This window comes from Coturnix japonica, chromosome 3 (assembly GCF_001577835.2).
Source record: "Coturnix japonica isolate 7356 chromosome 3, Coturnix japonica 2.1, whole genome shotgun sequence".
NCBI lineage: Eukaryota > Metazoa > Chordata > Aves > Galliformes > Phasianidae > Coturnix > Coturnix japonica.
This window is the reverse complement of record NC_029518.1, coordinates 14,951,915-14,973,096: the sequence shown is the minus strand read 5'-3', so window position 1 is coordinate 14,973,096 and position 21,182 is coordinate 14,951,915. Positions and strand designations below refer to the sequence as shown.

Below are 21,182 nucleotides of genomic sequence, written 5' to 3'. Positions count from 1 at the left end.
ATTTGATGTCTGTTAACAGCAACTTGAGACAAGACAAGATAAAATTATCCTATAGCAGTCTTATCTGCCAGCTTAGAAACTCCTAATTGTCTTCTTGTTACTGATCTGAAATAGCAGTGGGAAAAAAAAAAAGTCATTCCTTACTAACTGCATCCTATTCTTTCCCTCCAGTCACCTCACATACCAGCCACTGTGTCCAGCCCATAGTCACAAGAGCTTCTAATAACCAATATCTGCAAGTTTGCAGTACTGGCATAAAAAAAATCTGTAGTTCTTAAAACCAGAAGTGAGTCGATGGATTGCTGCAGCTATTTTATCTCACAGCAGTCTTTAGGAAGACTGTCCCATCAATGATATGCAACAACCCTCACTACATTATTGAGTCCCTTCACCCCATCTTGCCTTTTTGCATCTTCTACAGAATTTTTTGAGGACATGGAAAAATAACTATTGAAATTTTGCACACACTAAAAGCAGGAAAAAGTATGGACTTCTTCACAACAAAGGCATTTGCACTGTCTCCTACTCTTATTTCTCATATTTGGAAGTTAAACATCATTCTGAAAGCATCATCCCAGTGCTAACTTTAATACACACTAACCAAAGTTAGTCACAGATAAAAAGCACTTTAAATAATCATGCAAGAAGGAGTTGCTTAATACTTACTCCAGCCTAATGGCAGAATCAGATGACTCTCTGTCAAACAGCCAACGGAAGAAAAAATCAAGGCTGAAAAAAGACAACTAATTTAATTCAGCGTTTATTTGTTATTCATTGTGTCAAAATACTTCTCTTACAGTAGTTCAGAATACTATTTTAGCTTTACAGTTACTGGTAATCATAAGCTGGCAGGGAAAAAAAAAGATGCATAATCAAACATCTACTTCATGCTTTAGATTTAATGATTCATTTTTAGTAGCCATCATATAGATAAGGTAAATACATGCTACCCTATTAGCTGGGGAAAAGTTAACCACTGTACAAGTGCAAAAAAAAAAGAAAAAAACTAACTGAAGAGTAGGAAGTTTGGCTCTTGGCAGTATCAGTATGGGCAACTTCCAACTAGAAATTATCTTTTGTTGTCAGAGATCCCTTTACTACAAGAAATCAGACTCTGGAGATATTAAGGGCTAAAAGATCCTCAGGTGAAAGGTGAACATTGAGATACCGTAATACTAAAATCTAATGTATAATGACAAGATCAGCAGACACTCTGAAAAAGGATGAGGGTACACTATCTATACCTCAACTAGCAAACAAAGGAATATTACAGAAATATTATAGGAATATTATTAAAATATTCAAACATTACCAAATTATGACTTTACCTAGTGAGACCAAGGGAAGGCAGAATCAATACCATGAAGATCAGAAATATGTAGACTTTATGCATCATTATCCTGTTCTCTGCAGATCTACCAAAAAAACAATAAGAAATTAATATGAAAGCCTTCCACGCATGACAAATTTTGCCCAAAAAACATCAGCACTCAGATGACATCCAGCTTCCCCCGCCATATCGCAGTGCTACAAGATAATCGCAACAGAAATGCCAACAAGACACTCACTGATTCAGACCAAGCAGGCTCTCAGTATCTTCATGGGCACAGAAAATATTTTAGAACATTAATCCAGATGCTGGATTAACAAGACTACAGTCCTACACAGCAAGCAAGGAGATGTGCACCCATCACACAGCTGGTTTGTCATCCAGCGATACTCATCTCTCAACAGCTTGTAAACAAACTTCTCTCCAAACCTTATGCCAGGAGAGATTAGACAGTTTGCAGAAAGGCACCACCTTCAGGAAACCAGACACTCAGACAAGCTACTGTGCCAAACATCAACACTTTGAGAACATCATACATTACTAACATGTTACCACTCCTACAGCAGCAAGAACATCTTTCTAGTGATGAACTGTCACCAGAAAACTGCAGAGATAGCCATAAATAACACAGACTTTCTTAAAGATGGTATCAAATTAGGCTTTGGAACTACAGTGGCCTTGTAGGATCACATAGCCTTTGAGTACTACGAGATATATCAGTTAGTACAACTATATTGAGGCTTGAAATCAGATCTGCTATCACTAGCAACTCTAGACAACTTGCAATCAATTTAAAATGGCTCAAAGTCGATGAGCCAAGTGCAGTTATCAATAAAAAACATTGATAAAATGCACACAACTTTGACAAATCTACAGAAAATTCCAGACACAACATCTGGAAGGGAATGGTACAAAAAATAAAAAGGATTTGACCCTAAAATAAAAAAAAAAATAAACAATGGCTGTAGGTGAAAGATTAAACAAAGGCTAGTACAACTGGGATTTAGTATGCAGTGTCATAAGTAAACTGAGCATGAAACCCAGTACACTAATCAAGGCCATACAGAGCTCTTCCAGGTTAGCAGCACACATCACTTGACACCTCTGAGTAGCCCAACTGTATCTGGAAAATCTTATGTCAACAGACCTGACAGACTGCGGTTCTGTAGGTCTTCTCAGATCACCACTAGCAATATATGACAGCACAGATTTGTGCACTGTTACATCCAGATCACTTTTTGTGCAAAATAACAAGAACGATGGCTTTCTTGTAAGTAGTGTGTCAGTAGCTGAAGCCCTCAAAATAGGATTTGAGACTCCAGTGTTCTCAGCTTATAGCGGATCAAAACTCCCAAGTCTTACCTTCCCAGAGATAAGAATCCCTCAGGGAGATTTGAGGTACTACCCATGCCCCTGTTGAAGGGGCATTTTTTTTCTAATTAAGCTTCAAACACAGTGTGTGTGAAGGTGGAGCAAAAGTAAATCATCTGGTCAGTTTTGTACTCAATGCTACAAGTAGAATAACTCCAAAACATTGGTTACAGTATTAGAAAGAGACGAAAAGATGATATTCCCTGCTACAAGAGGTCCGCAGATTAAAAAAAACAAAACAAAGCACCATAAACAGTTGAGTGTTTCTCCTTTTTCCACACCCCTTCCCCTAGTAATTCAGATGATAAGGCCAAAACACAGGAAGATTTTGCTTACTTTGTCCAGTGGGACTCCAGCAGTGTTGAATAATAGACAATTGTTGGCAGCAAAGCTGAGAAGGACCAGAGCAAGAGTGTCGGGAAGAACTGACTGATGATAGGATTCTGATGGGAAGGAAAAAAAGGGGGTGGGGGTGGAGGGATGTAAATGTTAAGGGCATTTGAATGCAGCTGTGCTAGAAGAACAGAGGCTGCAATAATTAGCTTTTTGTAAATGGTAGCAGGTCAGACTATGGATATCTTTTTCAGATTCAAGCTTGAATCTGATTAAGTTCAGAATGAGTTAAAGCTCAGCACTTGTGTGCAAAACAAGAAATGGAAGCTTACCAAGGAATAAAAGAGGAAGCAGTGTCTGATTCTGGACATACATGCATGTTTGTGCATATATATGTATATACAGGTGTACTTTTATTTTATTTATTTATTTTTAAGTCAGCATCTTCTGAAAATTTCAACAAATTTAGCTTAAGGTCATTGATGTTTAGTTTTTTAAACTATACATCTATCCCTTTAATAACATTTCGGTCCTACATAAAGCTATATCCAAACATGGCAATACTCACGTTAAGGTAGTGAATAGGTTTAGTGACATTGAACTTGTCCATGGTTGATATGATTATGGATGGAGTAGTAAGAAAAAACAGCAAAATAAGAAGAGACAAATTAATGCCCCACCATCTGGTCCACCAGTTCAGCCCATACACCGAAAGATTATTCCTGGGGAAAAAAAGAAAAAAAAACAAAACAGTAAGCATTTGCTGCTAAAAGCACGTATTACCTGTCAAGTAGCAGGTGGCACTGCTTTTTCATATCCTCAATGTTATATAAACAAAGCACCTCACTTATACAAACAAGTTGTATAAACAAAGTTCCAGTTGTTATTAGAAATAAGAGAGGTTGCACTGGTTTCATTAAGTGATAACATAACTAGCAGGATAACTTTTTTAGTCTTTTATAACACCTTCAGGTTGTTCAGTGTTCACAGTAGCTAAGACCTGGGATGAAGCAATTTCTGTTTTGTACCTATGTATTAAACTGAGAAAGTTAGAACAAGAGACTGAAACTATACTGAGAACAGCTCTCAGAGACAGAATCTACCAAGAACTTGTGACTTAAAAAGTAAGGTCTTACACAGGTGAAGTTCTTAATATTTCCTGAAACAGTTCCCAAGAGGACCAGAACAATTTGAGCCTCAGCCAAAGCCAACCATTCAAAACAGACCAAACAGGGACAGAGAAGCTCTTTATCACCCCCAGTGATGACAACTATCATGGTGAACCCACAGCAAATCACTGTTTCTCCTCTTCTTCAAGGGAAAAAATAAACAACCCAGTTGTTTATGCCTAACTTGCAACAGAGATGCTACAACTAATCTACTGTCATATGAACAGGGCATTACTTTGAATCCTAAGCAAGTAGAAAACATATAGTCATTTTTAACCTGTATGCACAACAGAAGATAGCACAGAAACAGCTTAATTCAAATTCATGCATTTCCATACTCTCTCCTGTAAGTGATGGGTAAAAGTTACTGGGTCAATATAAGATGGTGGCAGACAGACCACAGCTCACAGAGTGGATCAAGCTATATTTGTCCTGCAGCTCCTCAAAGGAAAAACAAACAAACAAAAACAGTCCTATACAAACTTGGAAAATATTCCATTCTAACATCAAGTTCCTCACCTCAGACCTCAGCAACAGGTATACATGAGCCTCAGAAAAAAGAAATGCTGAGGTACAGACTGATGTAGCTTTATTTTTATTTATGTATGCATTTATTTACTTATTTCATTTTAGCAGAAAAAGCAGATGCCAGAACTTTGGGGTAGAAAACCCTAGTCAGCCTCTGAGAGGTCTTCAAGGTCAAAGAACCACTAATAGAAACCAAAATTGATAGCAGTCTCATTTTTGGGTTAGAGAAAAAAAAAGTATGCAGATCCTTTCTCCTGTCCCTATTCTGAACCTAAAGTGTCATAAACAAATGGATGAAAGACAGGAATCTTACCAACATATATTCTCAGGATACGTAGCATATGTAACCTCCCATTTTGATACGCGCAATTCCTTGCTGTATGGAGATGGCTGCGGTTCTCCCTTACATTTAATACTCCGACATTTGCAGGCATTGAAGTCCTTTAGTATACTGTAAAGTGGAAAACCAATAGGATTACTTCAAATTACCACACCTGAAAATGCAGAAGGAAGAGTGCCAATAGCAATAAAAAGGCTTTTTCTTTTTTCTTTTTTTCCTTTTAATAACTAGAGATCAAAACAGAATTTAGATAACATTGTAACTTTATCTCATGCATGCAGTAGCCTTAGATACAGTTACTAATGGAGGCTTTTGATACCTCTGATACAAAGCTGGGAAACAAAATAGTAACCTTGAATCAAAATGTTCAGTGCTTCAATCAATGCACCAGCGGCTCATATTAAAAATCAAACTCTGAGAGCATTGGAAACTAGAAATAAAGGCAGCCAGTACCCCAAACATCTCCTGTAATTACAGCCATTTTCAAGTCAAAGCAAATGAATCCTTAACTCTACACTCAGATTTGATGTTGGTGTAACTAAATGTAACTAATTTTGATTTTTCACACAATTTTTATAATGCAAGTAACCTAACAACATAAAAAATGTCGTATTTCACCCACTCCCAGAATATCCGCAATACTTCTCTTCTGAATTGATTAACAGTGCACTTAAACTAAGTTTAAACACAGCCAGAGTAAATCCTTCTGAAGATTTCTCAGAACACACCAATAGAAATGCTCAGCATTTATTTAGACACAGTACAATTGTGTGCATGCTATGGTACAAAAGAAGCTCTCTGCTACATCAGCACAGAAGCAGAAATATATCATATTTGAATGAGTTGACTCTAAAATTCCTGTTATGTTTGTTCCTCAGTTGTGCTCATAGCATTAAGAAAAGAGAGAAACACACACGGACCAAACAAAGCAAAAACGACAAAACAGATCTTTCTCTTACCAGAATTGAAGCAGGGACATCAGCACCTTGCAGCAGCAAGTATTTAAGAAAGTTAATTATAATTCAATAGCTTGTTTTTAAATAGTAAATAAGGAGCAATCTTTAGCACTTCCAGACACACTACACAAACATGAGCACCAACACTAATCAAGCTTCTACAGCTCCTGGCTTTCTGCTTCTCCCATCCTATTTCAGGGCTCTGTGGAGCAGAGACCACTAGTGACACCACATAATTTTCTAATCTGATGGCTTCAACATCTAATTTTCCAGAGAACAGAGTTAACAGCAATAAAAATCTTTTCAGCCCTCCATGATTCAACTCAGAGATGCCTGTAACGCAACTCTGATGCATCCACCGAGGAATTATCACATCCAAATTATAAACAGGAAGTTAACAGCCAGAAAAGAAAACTCAGTGCTTATTTCTTCTTTCAGTTTCACATATTGAAAGATTATTCTGTGCTCTAAAATACCCAAACACAACGTGTAACATGACAAGATTAGAAGAGGAAGGTCAGAGAATGTAGAAAAATAGAAAGGCTATAGGGAAAAGAAGAAGAAAAAAAGGCATGATGTGCTTCATTGGTAACACAGGTATTATTCTATTAGTACTAGCATTCTGTTAGTATTGTATTAACAATTCTGGTATTATTCTATTATTTCCTTTTATTCAACTTTGTGTTAGTAAAAAATTCCCACAAACTGTCAATAGAAAATGACAGGTTATATGCATCTTCTGTATAAACAACGGGGTAAAAGAGGCTTAACTTCTAATACTGAATCTACCCAAGTATCAATAGAATCAGGTAAGATACACATCTCTGTAAAATCTGTATAAAGTCAAGATCTTAAGGGTCATATAAGCAATATGCAAGCGAAAGGAATATTAAAACAGCTTGTGCAACATAATCACCTCCTATCTTGAAAAGCAGTAACTGTTACCAAAATCTAGAGTATCTTGTGTAAGTTCTACAACACAAATTTTATTTTACAGGGCTTTTAAATCATCTTATCCAAGGTTATCTAAAACCTTGCGTGTTCAACACAACGAAGGGGTTTTTTTAATATATACTCACACATTTATATGCACATACTCAACATAAAAAGTTCAGTCCACACACATTTTTTCCTGTAACATGGACCAAGTGATTAGGCTTTCTTTCTATATATTTAATGACACAACACTGGGAAGTTAAGTTTCTTCTCTTTACTCCACCCAGTACTTCGCCAGCACCAAACATCTAGAATCTACCCTTAAAACAAACTCACTACTTTGTTGAGGTTACTCAGTAGCACCCACTGTGATAGCTTAGTAACATTTCTCCATTTTCTAATGTAGAAATCAATAACCCCTTTAAGATCCAACTAGTCTGGCCTACTACTAACCTAGAATAACGGATCCCACAGAGTAGGGATTCTTATCCCATTAAGTATCCAAAGCCACTTAGTCTCTTAGGCAACTAGTTCTTCAGTTGAAGTACCGAGGCTAAATGCAAACTTACAGAAAAACTTACCAGTAAGCAGAGCAGAACAAATCCATACGGTGGTAAAGAAGAAGAAAGGAAGAAGAAGCAACATAAGCAGACAAGCAACACAAACAAGATCAGTTGTACTATTAAAGTTAAAAGAGAACAAAGAAGATCGCAGACAAAACTTACTAGGTCGCCATGGATTTCTCTTGAAACGTTACAAATGCCATTCCTAGGGGTTTGTTCTGAACTGCCTGTTCCTCTTTTGCGAATTCTTCCATCAGTTCATTTGTAGCTCTAGTATAATATTCTACAGCATCTTCCTGTTAAGAAATTGATGACTGTTACATCCACTAAAATAGAGCCTACACAAACCAAAGTCCTTCTTCCTTACACTACTGCCACAAATTACAAACCACGTCACCACATGAGGACAAACAGTTTCTCTTGTATTTAGATTTGCACTAAAATTACATTTCAAAAGTTTTGGAGAAATCCTTTTCTCTATTGTATGAGAACATGAAAGATAAGTGCCCTGCAATGAATAAGCAATTTTTTTTTAAGCTCACAAGTTGTTACATAAAAACTCCATGATATGATCTACTCAGACTCTGTAAAAATGAACAGTCTCTCACCCTTTCACATCCTTTCATTTCACAGCAGCAGAAGTGACCACATGGCTTAGGGTTGATTTTGACTTCATGGCCATGCTTCTCATACTGATGTTTATAGTAACGCAGGCTTTTTTCTGCCTCATTTCTAGGTGGAAAAACACATCCAGAACATTTTGCAAGAAAACAATATCAACAACAAGCTTACAAAGAATATAAACCCCAAGAGAAAACACAGCATCAAAGACTCAAAGCAAATTACTAAAGGCATTCATATACCTTATTCTAGCTACTTTGTACAATTTACTTTCAAGCCCATAATACTATCGAAGAGTCCATACTCCTGAGGTTCCAGAAGAAAAAAGTTGCTGTTAATAGACCAGAAGAAAACCCCCTTCCCTCTCGTGACCAAGATCTCTGACCAAAGCAGCAGTCTGCTACCAGCCAAGCCATTAGAAATAAATACTTTAAAATACAGTTGAATCTGACCGAAGTGCAGACCAGAACCTTAAAAGCAGAATTCATTTCTAGTATGTGCAAGCTTAGTACTAATGGTAAATGTCAAAATCACTGAATAAATCACAGAATGGCTTGGGTTATAAGGAACCTCAGAGATCATCTAGTTTCAACTCCCTTGCTCTGAGAGGAAACGTTGATTAAGAACCAGCAAGATATCTACAAAATTATGTTAAATTCAGAAAGATTACAAAAATGAGTACCTTTTTCTATATAGATGAATAAGCCTGGCTACATCATAACATAGCTGAACCTCCACCACAGTGCAAGTTGGGTAGGCAGCACTGAAAATAAAACAATACAAGAGAAGTACGTTGAATAAACTTTTTCAAAGACCATCACTGGAGTCTAAATGGTATCTCAGTCACTTCTGAATGACGTAAAACAGAGGAGTCTTCCATAGAGACTGGAGTTCAAAGTTACATTAGTATGAGATGCGCAGAATTCTTCCCAAATAAAAGCCATGTGGGATTATTTAATGGGAAGTGTGGAAACAGCCATATTTTAGGTTCTAATTTTAAGATTAACTAACTAGCTCTATTGAAATAAAGCATTTTTCATTCTATTCTCAATTCTTTCTAAGGATAGAAATACAGTTTTAGAAGATGGATACCTTTATGTGATTTGAAATAGTGCAAGAGTCAAAGACATTTCTGTCTGCAAAGTTAAAACTACTAGGATACTTCAAAATCCTTCGTTCCTAATTAAGCATGAAACTTACGTGAAGTGGCCTTGAATGGCTTCTTGTTTTGCACTTTTTGGAAGACCAGTTATAAACAACGTGCACTTAACCTACAAAAGAAAAACAGCAAAAAATCCTATTTTGAAAAATGGCATCAGTAAAGAGAGAATATTCAGCATCGCTGCCTTCCTCATAAGTAGTTATGTTTTAGAAGGGGGGGGAGGGAGGGGGGGACGGACGGACATTTCAATGGGAGCTGTACCTATTCAAGATAGCAAAACACCTTCTGCACTGTTTAAAGGCACGACAATTTCACAAGGTCCTATTACAACCCCCACCCATCCCAACCTCCAGACACTTTTCACATTTGCAGCGTAACATAACTGAAAGAAATCATTCTAGCAAAGCGGAGGCACCTTAGCAATTTGCTTTTAGCGTGGTCTACTTTCAAATAGCCCTCTTCCCCCCCCACCCTCCTTCCCACACACACACGCACACACAGAGTTTGTTTGTTTTTCAAACCTTAACAAGGGAACTTACTATATTTTCTTCTTTATATGTGACTGTTTTCATGTGATGACTCATGAAGACTACAGTCAGAATCAGGTAAACAACAGCAAAACATGTGTGCAGCCAAAGAAGATTGTTACTGTTGGACAAAATGTTACAAATATGAGAAACAGGAAAAAAAATTATCCTACTAATATACACAGTCTTCAAAATGCTAAGCAGATTAAAACCTTTCTTTAAACACGAAAGAATAAAAAAGGTAGTAACTGATAAATGCTCATGCACATACAGATTCTATGGCAGCCATTAGGGTTATCCAATACATTTTACAATACACAATTAATGAAAGTGCAAGAAAAACAGCTAATTTTAGGCAACGTTGGGCTTACACCTTTGCATTCAGATGACTAATAGGAAGCTCCATGCTATTAGCCAAGATATTTTTTATTGGTCAGTGGTTACTGTGTTGAATGCATAACTGAATTCCCCTTGAATACAATCCTTATCCAAACCAGAAACATCCTAATACAGAGACTAAACTCCACTCTTCTGATGGCTCATTTCTCCAAACTTCAAAACAGAAAAGTGTTCTGTATGCAGCTCATTGGTTTTGTGAAGAGTACTATTAATAAGTTAACATAAAATACAGGAAACTGTTTTGCAGATAAAAACCCAGCTTAACAATAAAATCCTCACTAACTACTAGGAATCATAACACAGTTAGTAAAAAAGCAAAGCGCATTGGTAAATGTTCTATTGGACATCACAGTGAAGATAGAGAAGTTTTGAACAACAAGAACAAAAAAGCTGTACAGATTGGTATTGCAACCATTTTTACATATTTTTCTTTTTTTTCTTCTTTAAATGTAGCAATTTCAGTTGTGACCTCAAATGGGAGAGACATTCCTAAATCTGGTTTAAGAGAATTTAAGTTATCTGAGTTACACATTACAGTAAAGCTGTCAGTTTTATTTTCCTTTCCACAGCATGGTTTCTTTTAGCATAGGTATTTCTGAAAATAATATTGTCAGATGTGCAATCGTTAGCCAAGACAAACAGGTAGTACAAAAAAAAGTAAGAGCTGAGAGAGCAGAAGCCAAGTTCATAGATTCCTTATCAGAGCCATAACATATAGCCTGAACACATCCCAATTTCAGTTGACAAAGCATGGTTAAGTAATTCCTATCCCAAGAGCCATGTTGCAATCATCAGTGCACGTATCTAGGAACTATGGCAGGAAGCAGACAAGCATAAAAATACCTTCCAAGATTTACTCACCCAGTTTCTAAGTTCTGTATAGTTGTTCTTCCAAAACTGTATGGATCTTTAACTAAGAAGGAAAAAGAAACAAACCACGTAGCATCATTAGCTGGTATAAAATTCACCTGCAAACTGAAAAAAGCCATTTTTTTCTCCTCTTTTTTTTTTTTCTTTTAATTTTTTTTCAGATGTTGATCTACTTCAACATTAAAACAATTTAGAATCATAATCAATATTGGTTGGCAGTATTACATGTTAAAATTCACAAAGAAGAACCCCAGTATCATCCCACTTTCAGCTCATCTAAAGAAACACTAACTTTAAACATCTGAATGATGGATTTTTGCAGCATGTTTCCCCCCTTCCCGTTGTCTCCTTTCATATCCAATTAGCAACGTTAGAAAAGAAACAATACTGAGGGCACAGGGACAACATATCTAATTACAAAAGCAGGCAAAGTCACAATGCTCTTTAAAACGTAGGTAGTAGCAAATCGAAAACAAAATATAGGTTACTTTAAGGGCAGTAGAAGAGAATAAGTTCTGGGGAAAAAAAAGTCAGCGAGTCAGTACACAAACTAACATGCAAACAACACTGCATAAGAGAAACCAGACAAAATGTAAAGAAGCACTCTGCTTGAGAGCTCCTGCGAAAAATCAAATGAACTGGTAAATAGCAGTGTAAACCAAGATGATCCACTGTGAAGCCTGTAAATGTGATCTTAGCAAGACTGATAGGAAGTCAGCTCATAAGCACCTTTCATGGGTAATAAGGGCTTGTTATCAAAAACAGAAACATGTTTAAACAAGATTTGTCAGAGTTGTGTTCATTAATGTTCTACTGAATATGTGATAGACTAGAGGACACATTGTATTTGTTGAGTAACAGTCGATCAGGACTAAGACCGCAAGAAACATGAAATGATTCTTTCAGCCCAGTCAGCACCAACAAAGCCTCAGCAAGATTATTTGCGACTCAAAATTTGACAAAACCAGAGCAGAAGGGAGCAAACAAACAAAAGCTGCTGAAAGCTTTCACAATGGCATTAAAGCTAACTCCTTTCAGAATAAAAAAACCATTCTTACCAAGAAGATCACCTGATAAGTTGACAGGCAATATGACACCCACAGACAAAATGCTGATAGCAACCAACAAGCAGATGATGTGACGCTGGAAGGTAAGGTAGTGTATGGCATCTTCACCACATCTGTCATGGATCTCATCATCACTACATCATAGACAAAAAAAGCACATCATCATAATCTACTTAATACCTGTGGGGTTGTTTGTTTGGTGGCTTTTGAACATAGATTATTTTCTCACTTAACCCAATGACTTCCCCATCAACTCCTATTAGTTTTCAACACCATTGTGCTCTCCTCGCTATAAGTATAATTGCTTTGAGTTTCAGAAGTGCCTTTTTCTTGCACAGAATCAACATACAAAAATGCAATGGAATTTAAGATGGAAACAAGTGATGTGAAAATATGCAGGCAAGTTCCTTATATCAAGATGGAAGAGAACAAAGTCATCTGTCACAACTTCTTGCTTTAGGACAGCCAGAATGGAAAGCCTAGATCTCAAATTTTATGGTCACACTGTGACAATGTTCACACATCCCAAGAAAGGCTTCCTACAAGGATAACAGGACTGCCTTAACCCTAGAACTCTTATCATCTACTCATTTTCAGCAAGACAGATAGGTAAAATATGAGTTCTTCAGAAAGGAAGAGACTAGCAAAAGGGGAGAAAGTCTCAATTGCACTCCTTTCTTGTTTCAAGGTATCCAAGCTAGAAATGCATTTTTAACAACCATAATTTAGTAAGCTCCAAGAGACACAAGGAACCAACATCACAAATCTAGTGCTCGTTTTCTGGAAAACAATGGGATGGGCTTTTCTTTGTCCCGTAATTCCAGCCCCAGTTAAGTCACCAGTCCTCCACAGAATTCCTTGCATGGAAACCATGTTTCCTGATCAAGGGCCTCAAACAGGGGAACACCTTCACAGTATCCTTTGAAGGGTATAAGCCTAGAGCCAAGTTTTTAGCTCGGAATCCATACAGATGGCCCAGATTCAATTCAGTTCACACCCTGTTCCAAGATCAGGAAGTCTCTGGAATGTCAACAGAAAGGTTAAGTGTACTGGGAAGAAGCATTCCTATATAGTCACCTTGTTCTCATATTTTTTTTCCAACCCACTATTGCCCACACACTGGAGGCACCTGTACAGCTCTTTGTATTCAAATTCTGTCTACCCGGGAAAGAAAAAATAAAAATAATTTTAAAAAAAGAACAGAAACAGTCTTTTTCAAATAAAAACAACAACAAAAAAAGTGATTTACTATTTATTTTTTTGTACTTACTTCATCCGAAAAGCAGCCGCCATCCAAGAACAAAAGCCCTGTAAAGAAAGAAGTCATAGAAGTTAACACAGAAACACTTCACTTAATTGAGCATGTTAGAAACTACAGGCTTTTTCTATTAAGCCAGTCTCTTAGCTAAAAGGCTGGCAGCCAGTTACTCTGAAATCATTGTTTAGAAACTGAAAAATATAGAAAATACATATAGAAAAATACCTATTGCTCTACACACTTTTTAAAAGGTAATCTGTATGTCTGCCTTCACTGCATATTTAAGATTTGAGGGGGATTAGTTGTATATTTAGTGCTTGGGCTCCTTAAACTTAAAAAGCGTGTCCAGATCCCATCTTCACTGAAGAAAAGTCAAGACTGAACCTCACTAGGAAAATTGGTATCTAATGCACAACTTTAGAATGGTGATCTTTCCCCCTAAAGAGAGCACTTCAGAGATTCCAATTTCAAGGAGAGGCTGTATGAGAATCTTATGCAAGTTAATATCTTAAACTCTAGTTAGAAATCATCTAGATTTAAAAACCCTCCTAGGAAACAGTACAGCAGATCACATCCCACACAGTGTTCTAGTATGGTTAAAACAAAATACCATATCTCCCTTGAAAGGTCTATTCTTTCATGTTAGTATTCAATTAAGATACATTTTTACTCAGCTGTTTTAATGATAGAATTGCTAAGTTTAACTCAAAAAATTCTTCCACTACTAACTGGTTTTAGTATTACAACGTATAATCCCTCTCCTAATTAAGAGAGTTATTTAACAACACTGACTCAAGATACTGATTCATGATATAACAATAACTTGTCAAGAAACAGAGTGATTATTAATAGTCCTAAAAAAAACCACAGTACATGATGTACTACTAACTTTTACACTGAAAGACCATATATATACAGAAGTATGGACTAGTACATTGGGCTAAGTGGAATGGCAAATTATAACTGCATATATAAAACAAACAAACAAAACCTTACAGTAACCCTAAAATACTTACACTGTCATATTCAAGATCTTCAGGTGATGTTGAAGATGCAGATGAGTGAGTATTACTTACATCACTGAAATAAATGAAATGATGCTTTCAAGTATTTTTAATAACAGAGGCTGGATTTTCACACAATTATTTCAACTTCAACAATTCTGAAGTAACTACCTTTAATAATATTAAAGCACTTTTTCTACTTACAAAGGCAGTGGTTTTCACCTTATAGTACATGCCTAACTACAGAAGCTTGTACTGTACCTTATGTTCAAAAAGTTTGAACCCGTGAGCTCCTGAAACGAGAGTAACTGAACTAGAAATAAAAGTGTTTTATTGAGGTATTAAACCACACTCATACAAAAGAACACAAAACAGGTTTTTAAGTCTGGGCAAGATCAATTCTGCAACATATCTCAGATATACCTCATCACAAGAGATCGACTTCTTTCCCTTCACCTCTCTCCCTTCAACTTAGAGCCACTACTCAGAATTTCTCTTTACCTGCAAGGTGCCCTCCTCATTCAAATTCAGTCCTGTAGCAAGGCTAAAAACAATTAGAGAGCACGCAGCTTTCAGTAAAAACAGCAAAGTATCTGTTTTCAGCCTGTTGCTAAAAAGAAATGTTGCAATGGTGACATGCACATAATTATGGGATTTGTAAATGTATTAACAATAATTTTGGCCTATGTCACAACGCTGTAGGGATATTAACAGACTCCAGTGCATCTGACTGCTTAAGGACCTGCTTGTCCCATGCAGATCTCTACAGCCCAAACCCACAAGAAAGCCTGTACTAGAGCATCTTCATTCTTGCTGCCTGAGCTGGCTAGATTAAAGCTGCCTCCATTACTGCCCATCTTTTTTTTTTTTCCTTCACACATGTACATGGATTGAGTCAAGAAACACACTTTGAGCCATTTCCTTTTGCTTAATTGTGGACTTAACTGCAGCTTGGAGATAGGACGAGGGGGAACAGTTTTAAACTGAGACAGAAGAGATTTAAGTTAGATATCAGGAGGAAGTTTTTCACTCAGGTGGTGACGCACTGGAACAGGTTGCCCAAGGAGGTTGTGGATGCCCCATCCCTGGAGGCATTCCAGGCCAGGCTGGATGTGGCTCTGGACAGCCTGGTCCAGTGGCTGGCAACCCTGCCTGTGGGAGGGTAGTTGAAACTAGATGATATTTGAGGTGCTTTTCAACCCAGGCCATTCTATGAACTTAGCTATATGAACTGAGCAAGAGTCTCACTTGCAAAACTTATCCACTTCGTAAGAGATGACTAGTTTTTTTTAACATCAAGACATCACCTAGTAGAAATAATATTAAAAAATAAAAGCAAAGAAATCAAAAGTTTGGTTGCAGTTATCACTAAAAATCAGTGGGGAATTTCAGAAACCAGTTAGAAGACATTCTATTTTAAATTTCTTTTAAACCTTTCATGATACAGTCTGCAAAGGGGAGCTGTGGGAAGATGCTGGGCCTGAATCAAGACATGCACAACAGTCAATATCCTTCTGTCACAGAAGCACAGTAAACATTAATATGTAACCACATGACTTGTCAGCAGACAAACACCCTATTCTCTTTTTTTTTTTTTTACATCCACTTCCTTAACCCACAGCTGGAGAAGGGAATTTACAATGATAAGTGCAAACAAGCAGTTTTCAAACTGACACGAAAAAAAAGAGGAACTTGTAACAGGACATATTTCAAACAAAGTAGAAGGATTATATTTTTAACAAGTTTACGTATGTGATTACCAACATCTGATACAAATCCACTTAAATTAAGCCCTGCTTAACTCCACTGCTTCCACATTCCCAGTAGGTTCCAACAAATCAATCTGATTGCATATCTTTTTACCATTCAGCTTGTGACACAAGAGCAACACGTCCGTAGTCCCAGAATCTCTTCCTTATAATGGAAAACAACAATATTAAAATCTAGAAAATAAAAACAGAGATTTTTATATTCCACTTTGTAATCATCTTTCTTGGGTGCACAAGTACTGTAAAAAAAATAAGCAAAAAAAAAAAAAGCTATATGATATTAAACCAGCTATCACACGTTAACAGCCCCAATGGCGATCGCACTACAAACCAACCTACTGGGACCAAAGGACCAGAACAGCCACCTTCCCGTTCTAATTGATGAAGCAATTCTGAATGTTGTATTTCTGAACCAAATACACATTCAAGTTTGTGAAAGACAGAAATTCAAAGCTTTCACATACACTTCTTTGCTGTTCTCCTTTACTTGCTCCCGAAACTATGATGGAAGACTTCCAATGCAGTTTTTTAATTATTTTTCATTTAACACTAATGTAAGTGACTGTAGGGAGTTTAACTGTTATCTCCGGAATTACTTTATATTTTATAGTCAGTAATAAGTAATACATTTGTACAACTCATAAAACCCAGAAATGCTTATTTCATCTCTCCAGTTTATTTTTTGACTTCTTCCCAACATTTTCCTTTTTTGAAAGAGGCTAAGTAAGAAAAAAAAAACCAAACCAAACTAATAAGACATCTGTGAGATAAATACATTGATTTTTTTAATTATTATTATATTTAGAAGAACTGGTTCTGTAAGAAGCAGAACTAACAAGGCCTATTTTCCATGCACACGTTAACACGTATGCTCTCACCCTCCAGCCCCTCCTACATCCCATACCTGTTTGGCCAGTAAGTCGTGCCAGTGATGTAACTTATCTCACACTACACAAGTACTGAAGGGTCAGCCAGGATACATGGCAAGATTACCCAGCTAACTTCCGCATTTCGCAATAAAGAAAGCCTTCTTACAATAACCATCTCCCCAGCAGGAAATAAGAGTTGAGATCCTTTTCCTTTATCTGTCCATTAAGCTTCATGCAGTTCATAAATTTCCAAATCCTCTATAGCCCAAGACAACTCAGCTTTAAATTGGCTAATATGTTCTCCAGCCATTAGGAGGAGGAGGAACCAACAGGCAAAATGGATGGATAATGCAACACATAAGCCTCACTTCCCCAGGAAACCAAGCTAGAAATTATATTCAGAAACCCATCAACTGGCAGTTATTAAAGGGAACTGCAATAAACATGTCATAAACATAGGAGGAGTACAGGAATTGCTAAATAAATTGCAGTACTCAGTAGCTGAACAAGAAAAGGTGTTCTGCATTGCAGCTAGTTGTTCCTGTTTGAGTTGAGGGTGCAATGCAGAGGCTCAGTACCTTTATATTCAACCACAGCTTAGAAAAAAATAGAAATTCCCCCCCACAACTTGACAAAATCTTATTAAATACATCTTCTAGTTCCTACAGAACCACCAGCTCAGACCTCACACCGGTAGTTTTAAGTTTCCTCACGTGGTTTGCTAGAATTTGGGAACTGTGATCTCTTCAGTCTGATTTGATCAGAAGCCTCATTTATTGTGCCAATTTGCCAGTCTACAGCCCTTATTTTTTTCCAGTGGCTTAAGAACACTGAGACCAAACTCATCAAAATAACAAAGAAACTTATGGGAATCCCAGGCCTGCCTTAGCAAATTAATCAATTTCTTCCTTTTATCCAGACTGAGTTTCTTAGTACTCTGTTATTTCTTTGTCCGTCTCATGAAATCTAATTCAAACACTTGGGAAGTGACAGATTTTCCATATTGTGACTTCTCTTGCAAAACAACCAGGACATTTCCTTCCAGACGAGCATTTTGGCGATGGCATTCCCTTACCAAAAATATACCCAGAGTAAGGGAAAAATTAAGACAAAACATAGAAGTTCGAGTTACCACTTCAAAGACCATGACTCTAAATACAGAAATCATACTGCACGCTTCCTACATTTATGCATTTATACAGTTCACATGCAGGTGGGATGACAGTGTCACTGTTGTTAATACTTGAGAAGTGCCTTAAAGTTCCCAGGATGGCCTTAGCATATCTGTTATTTTTGATGATTCTCAGAAACAAATCACTACCCGATAAACACAGAATCCGGCACAACCTGATACTTTTGAGAAGGACCTAGTATTTTCAATATAATAAATAGAAACCAGGCTTACAAAAAAGAAGGTGACATCAAGCAGCAAGACAGTTGGGATTCCACCAAAAGTTACTCCCTGGAGCACCGTGCTGCCCCGGGCAGTGCTGTAGCAGTACGTCTCATTTGTTGAGTTGAAAAGTCCTCTTCTCTTCCAGAAATAGTCCAGATGAGAATGTCCAACACCCAGAAAGAAGACAGGGCTCATCTTGTCTTTCCCTTAATAAGAAGAAAAGAAGCAACCACGTGAAAAGCCTGCTTGCTATTTGCAGGATGTACTGTATTACTAGAACAGAAAGCGCAAGAAGATTCAACAAGGAAACTGCTTTGAGAAAAACAATGATATTTGACAATCACTCCTCTTGACCTGGGAAATACTTTCCCAATAATTGATAGACTCAGCTGTTGGTAGTACCCGACTGACAACCAATCCCACCCCCTATAGACACCTGAGAAAAGCTACTGAAGAACACACAGACTTTTCCATCATCTAATCTATAACACTAAACTACTTATTTCAGGCTGGATTCTGACTGCAGGGGTAAGACAGGGCACTAGACATTCTAACACATTATAGCCGTTCAAAGACTTTGTTCCTAGTTGATAAGCATGTGAGACCATACTGGCTTGTAAATTACAAAATCAAATGTCAAGGCCTTGAGATCATTAACAAAATTGTCACTAATTCTCCTGAAAAGAATTGCTACACAAATACATTCCTCTGTTCTTTAGATATTGCATGTTTTCCTTTTAAACAGGAGAATTTAGTTAAGAGAACAACACAGTAACTACAGTACGCTGTTAACACAAAAGAATATTCACATTCATTTTTCTAAGTCAACATCCATTCACCCCATTTGATTTAACTGACTTGCTCAAATTATTTAGTAGACAATGAGATCACACAAGACTCAGCTACTGATACAAACTCCTTCTTTTATCAGTGCATACAACTGCCCACTTATTTTGAGCCATTCAGCTTCAAGCATTGCTTTTCCTGGACATTATAAACGTGATGGTTCTTATCTGCTTTGGACAAAAACATGTTCCATGTAGAACAGGCTTCTGACTGATAAATTCATAAAGAAAGCATACCCCCAAAAGCTCTATCCTTTGAAATCAAAGACTGCAGGTCCTCATCACAGGCCCAGGTGCACTACTTCAGGGTTATCATGCCACCGCAAGAAGGCCACGCATGAGAGTGCTATTCTAGAGGAGGTAAATGAAAGAATATTATTAACCATAAGGTCTCCTTTTTTAAACAGAAACACAGCAAAACAAAAGCCACCAGCCATAGTACAGCTAGCACAGAGAATGCTCCACACAAACCAGAATGTACTCAGTGTAAACTTCAGACTTCATGAAGCTGGGAGGAAGGAGGCAGCCTGTGCCCCAGCTGACAAGCTCGCTGCAAATACATACATGTGATTTGTGCTGCCAACCTGTTCTCGCTTTCTAAGAAACTCAGTGCTGACAGAAGGACAGTTTTTAGCATACGGCGGGACCCTCCATCACATCAATTGCAGGGATTAGAACGGGACCGACGCACCCAGCTCATCAGATACCCAGCGCATCACTTTCCGATGTAGCGAGCTTTTACTTTTAAACGAGGCAGCAGTCGGGAAGATAACGATACCAGCAACACCTCCCGCAGGTGGAGCTGCGAGCCTGCAGCCCCACGAGAACGAGCCCGAGGGGCTGAGAGCAGCGGGTACCACCCGCCCCAACCCCCGCGGCCGCCCCTCAGGGCTCGGCCTCTCTCCCGCCCCGTGGCCGCCCCTCAAGGCTCGGCTCTCCCCCGCCCCTCGGACGCCTCACGCCGCCCCTACCCGCCCTCCCTCCCCCCGTACCTTCCCAGCCTTGTCCTCGCTCCCCCTGCCCTCCGTGGCCGCACAGCCCCGACTTACCGGCCCGAGCAACAAGTCCCGGTCCCCGCGCATGCGTGCCGCCCCGCGGCCCGGCTGGCGGCCGGCGTGAGGCAACGGGCGGGGCGGGGAGCGGCGGCAGCCGTTGGTCCTCGGGATCCCTGTCAGGGCAGCCGGGCGGGCGGGTTTTGCTTCCCGACCGCGGCCGCCTCCTCATTCCTGTCTTACAGAGCCTGAAACGCTGCCGTCGGAGAAGGAACGGTGCGGGAGAATCACGAGGGGAAGCTGCTCTTGCTTTCATGATCTCTTTCTTCTGTAGCTGTGCCAAAGTGATGACACGGCAATTGGGAGATACAGTCACCCGCTTTCACTCAGAGAGGCTTTATTTAGCGCAGGACTCGGTTTATTCCCAGGCAGCAGGGTCAGCTAAAGGCGTTCAGGTGGAGGCTGGGGTCTGACCCTGCTCTTTCTAAAGTACAGAGCGAACCATTTTATGACTCCATGATGTACATTAGCAGTATGTATTAGTTTTCTTCCCCCCAAAAAATAATCCCTAAAGGTTTTTGTTGGTTTTTGTTTGTTTGTTTTTAGCAGCAAAAGAAGAAAGCAGTGGGGTTTCTACAGGGTCACTGCATTTCCCAGCTCCCAGGCTGATCCAGGTTGCAAGCACACAGGTGCCGGTGGAGCAGTCCATATGCTGGGGTGAACAGCTGTGAAATAAACTCAATAACAGTAGTGATATGGATGTCCCGTGATATATTTGAAGCCCCTTGTCTCTGTGTACCTATAAAGACAGAAATAGCATTCCAATCTTGTAAACTGGAAAAAAAAAAGAAAGAAATCTAAGGAGTTCAAGTTAATG

General features: G+C 38.4%; 1 protein-coding gene across 7 annotated transcripts in view; it reads right to left on the bottom strand.

The window, feature by feature from the left end:
- Positions 1 to 21,056, bottom strand: part of TMEM63A (transmembrane protein 63A) — a 28,714-nt gene extending 7,658 nt beyond the window's left edge. Inside the window, exons 1-20 of one of the 7 annotated variants that reach the window (XR_004306740.1) lie at positions 20,363 to 21,056; positions 19,551 to 19,664; positions 18,478 to 18,674; positions 16,298 to 16,377; positions 14,447 to 14,510; positions 13,443 to 13,480; positions 12,164 to 12,306; positions 11,097 to 11,148; positions 9,849 to 9,957; positions 9,348 to 9,418; positions 8,830 to 8,910; positions 8,135 to 8,258; positions 7,689 to 7,822; positions 7,533 to 7,539; positions 6,031 to 6,056; positions 5,045 to 5,182; positions 3,603 to 3,756; positions 3,038 to 3,144; positions 1,329 to 1,415; positions 667 to 729 (exon numbers count right to left, since the gene is read on the bottom strand). Coding sequence is in view for 6 of the 7 variants with exons in the window: in XM_032443807.1 (XP_032299698.1) it covers positions 667 to 729; positions 1,329 to 1,415; positions 3,038 to 3,144; positions 3,603 to 3,756; positions 5,045 to 5,182; positions 6,031 to 6,056; positions 7,533 to 7,539; positions 7,689 to 7,822; positions 8,135 to 8,258; positions 8,830 to 8,910; positions 9,348 to 9,418; positions 9,849 to 9,957; positions 11,097 to 11,148; positions 12,164 to 12,306; positions 13,443 to 13,480; positions 14,447 to 14,510; positions 16,298 to 16,377; positions 18,478 to 18,663 (1,664 nt within the window). In the remaining variant the exon portion in view is untranslated. Of the gene's footprint in view, positions 1 to 666; positions 730 to 1,328; positions 1,416 to 3,037; positions 3,145 to 3,602; positions 3,757 to 5,044; positions 5,183 to 6,030; positions 6,057 to 7,532; positions 7,540 to 7,688; positions 7,823 to 8,134; positions 8,259 to 8,829; positions 8,911 to 9,347; positions 9,419 to 9,848; positions 9,958 to 11,096; positions 11,149 to 12,163; positions 12,307 to 13,442; positions 13,481 to 14,446; positions 14,511 to 16,297; positions 16,378 to 18,477; positions 18,675 to 19,550; positions 19,665 to 19,897; positions 19,918 to 20,004; positions 20,134 to 20,305 lie in introns of those variants that run through there. The other 6 variants (XM_032443807.1, XM_032443803.1, XM_032443804.1 and 3 more) reach the window with 6 other exon arrangements.
- Positions 21,057 to 21,182: the final 126 nt, after the last annotated feature.